The sequence below is a fragment of the Muscardinus avellanarius genome (genome assembly GCF_963383645.1).
Source record: "Muscardinus avellanarius genome assembly, chromosome: 3".
NCBI classification, from domain to species: Eukaryota; Metazoa; Chordata; class Mammalia; order Rodentia; family Gliridae; genus Muscardinus; species Muscardinus avellanarius.
In genome coordinates, this window is record NC_137788.1 from 115,879,015 (window position 1) to 115,882,114 (window position 3,100).

A 3,100-nucleotide genomic window follows, 5' to 3' on the forward strand; every position below is an offset into this window, starting at 1 on the left:
TTTATTACATGAATCCCAAGTTTATTAGTGAGGGAGTAGGAGAGTACAGGCCGCGGGAGGGGTTGGGCAGAAGCTGTTCGTCAGGGCTTGCGTCTCCTCTTGTCAAGATGGGACCCCACAAAACCCAGATACTTTCCCTGCTTTGGGATACAGCTGGTCTCTCCAACATTGGCTTGGGAGAACATCAGGGTGCAAGAGGAGGCCTTGCAGGGAAAGGGGTTCAGTGGGAAAGAGGAGATCCTCATAATGATTCCTTGGACCCTAGGTAGGAGAGGAAGGGTGGGGGGAATCCTGGAGCGGGAAGAGCAAGAAGAAGAGATGCCGTCTGGCAGCCTGGCTGCAGGCAGGTGGTAACCCCCAGTCCAAGCTCACTTCTGTTTGTTCTTGGGAGCTTGCTGGGCTGAGGGACACTTCTGGGGGGCTGTGCCCTTGGGTGGGCATTGCTTCTTGGCCTGGGGAGCACATGGATCCTTGGTTTTAGGTGTACAGGTCTCTTGACATTTGACAGGGGGTGGCTGGCAGGGCTGTTTCACCTGCTGCTGCTGCTGCTGCTGCTGCTGCTGCTGCTGCTGCTGCCGGGAAGACATTCCTCCTGGAACAGGTGAGCCTGTAGGAAACCTGCACAGGGACACCATGAGAAGGGGCTCCCTCCACCTCTGCCCTTTGGCTCCTAGAAGAGTGTTTTACTCCTACAGCGGGGACATGGTGTGTGGTGAACAGCTTGGAGGTGCTAAGGGAGTGATCCCACCCCCCCCCCCGAGACTAGAGCGATTCCCACCCACTGAGACGTTCCTCTCTCCCTTGCTGCTCTGAGGTCTTCTCCTTCTTTTTCCTCTCATGGACGCCTGCCTTAATTGAGTGTGCGATATGTTTCTCAGTCTTCCCAGGAAATAAGGCGGAGATGCTGAGCTGAGAATTAAAAGTTAGCCCCAAAAGCTGGGTGTGGTGGTGCACGCTTGTAATCCCAGCATTCAGGAGGCTGAGACATGAGGATTTTGGTTTGTGGACAGCCTCAGCTACTTAGAGAGGCCCTTTGCAACTCAGTGAGACCCTGTTTCCAAAATAAACACTAAAAAATGGTGCTGGGGGGTGTAGCTCGAAGGTACAATGCCCCTGGGTTCCATCCCCAGTACCACACACACACAAAAAAATGTAGCCCAAACATTTGGCAGGTTGAAGGCAGGTCAGTTTCCCTGATGGATTGCTATCAGCCGGCCACCTGGGATAGTTCAGACAGTGAGTGTGGACGAGAGAGGCAAAGTACAGCGGGAAAGAGTGGTCTCAAATCCAAGGGGCATGTGGCAGTGTGCAAGGGGCGGGGCTGGAGAAAGGCTATCCCGGGAAACACAGGTGCTTGGGTTCTAATGCCCTGTCTACCACTAACTCACCATGATTGCTAAGTGATCATTTAATATGGCTGTAGGATATGGCTTCTTGCCTTCCGTGGAGTATCAGGGAACACGAGGGCCAAATAGGTGAGCAGAGGCAGAGGAGCCATTACCAAGAGGCAGCCTGGCTCAGCCAGGCAGACTCAGGCATGCGTTCCTGGTGCAAAGCTGCCAGGCCTGCCCAGGCACCCCCCTGGGCCCTCGCCTTCTCTGGGTCTCCATACCGGGCAGGCATGGAGGGTGCGGGTGTACACGTTCTCTGAGACGTCTTTGGCCAGGTGAGACCTCTCTGGCTTTCTTTGTGGGCAGAATTGCTCATCTGCTGAATCAATGATCACAAATGGGAAATACAGGTCCAGAAATTGGAGAGAGGGGCAATCAGAATCTTGAGACAGGATTACGTAAGATGAAATACAACACCCAGTACACCCCTGTCCGTAAACCAAAAGGCCAAGCAGCTAGGAGGGCCTAAGGGCACAAAGGGGGCCCGGGAATGCTTTAGAGAGGGCTCGGCATTACTACAAAAGCCTTTAGCTCTAAATTCCACCCTCTCCATTAAAAAAAAAAAAAATCTTGGTAAAGAATCAAGCCCCGAATCAGGAAATAAGTCATGCCAAGCGCTGGTGTGAAAGGATATTTAATTTCCTAAGTAATAATTATTGTGGCATTTTCATAATTGTCAGGATGCCACGCCATTTTCTGGATTACCCAAGGAAGGAGAGGAGAGGAGCAGGACCTAGCGGCTCTGGCAGCTCAAGGAGACGGAAGAGCCCGCGGACCCCAGGAGAACAGGCACGGTTCAACTTACTGTAGGCGGGAGCTGGACCCTAGATCGGAGGCTGAAGGCAGGTTCATGGCAGCCACTCCTGGAACCTTATAAGGCCTCTGACCTGCCCCAGGCCCTTGGTGTGGCCCGGCTCGCCAACTCCAGCAATTCCTCTCCCACTGCTCCCACCTGCACTTCCTCCAGAGCCTCACACACGGCCTGTTTTGATGGAAACCACCCACCAGATATGATTGTAGCACACGGGGGCCTGTAGCTGAGCTGACTAAGCCAGCAAAGGAGTCTGCTCAAACTCAAGGAGCCAAGATCTTTCTAAAACAAATCTGAGAGCTGTTTGTAGAGTAGGAGATATAAAAAATGTCGAGGAAGGAGAAAAAAGAGAGGGAAGATGGGGCTTGGGGCAATTCGGACAAAAATATGAGCATTGTGTTTGCCTCTAATTGATTTTTATCCCACCTTCCCTAGGGGAATTTTTACCCTTGGGTTGTACTCCCAGCCCTATTTTTTTTTTTGTTGTTACTGTTTTTTGTTTTTTGTGGTACTGGGGATGGAACCCAGGGGCATTCTACCTTTGAGCTCTAACCCCATCTCTATTTTTTTTATTCTTTATTTTTTGAAACAGGGTCTCACTGAGTTGCAGAAGGCTTCACTAAGTAGCTGAGGTTGGCCACAAACCACGATCCTCCTGTCTCAGCCTCCCAAACGCTGGGATTACAAGTGTGCGCCACCACGCCTAGCTTTTCAGCCCCGTTTTATTTGAAACAGATTCTCCCTAAGTTGCTGAAGGCCTCGCTAATGTTGGCGAAGCTGGTCTTGAAACTGTGACCTCCTGTCTCAGCCTCCCAAGTATTGAGATTATAGACATGCATCACCACACCCAGCTTGCTTGCTATTTACTGAGTGCTTAGCGTACGGCCAGCCTTCATGC

The 3,100-nt window shown here is 51.7% G+C and overlaps 1 protein-coding gene across 1 annotated transcript; it reads right to left on the reverse strand.

Annotated features, from left to right (window-relative positions):
- Positions 1–368: 368 nt before the first annotated feature.
- SPRR4 (small proline rich protein 4) lies at positions 369–587 on the reverse strand (the record flags this gene model as incomplete). The annotated part of the gene is made up of 1 exon (XM_080691961.1): positions 369–587. The coding sequence occupies one exon, from the start codon at positions 585–587 to the stop codon at positions 369–371; it is 219 nt and encodes a 72-aa protein (XP_080548087.1).
- Between the last annotated feature and the right edge of the window lie 2,513 nt (positions 588–3,100).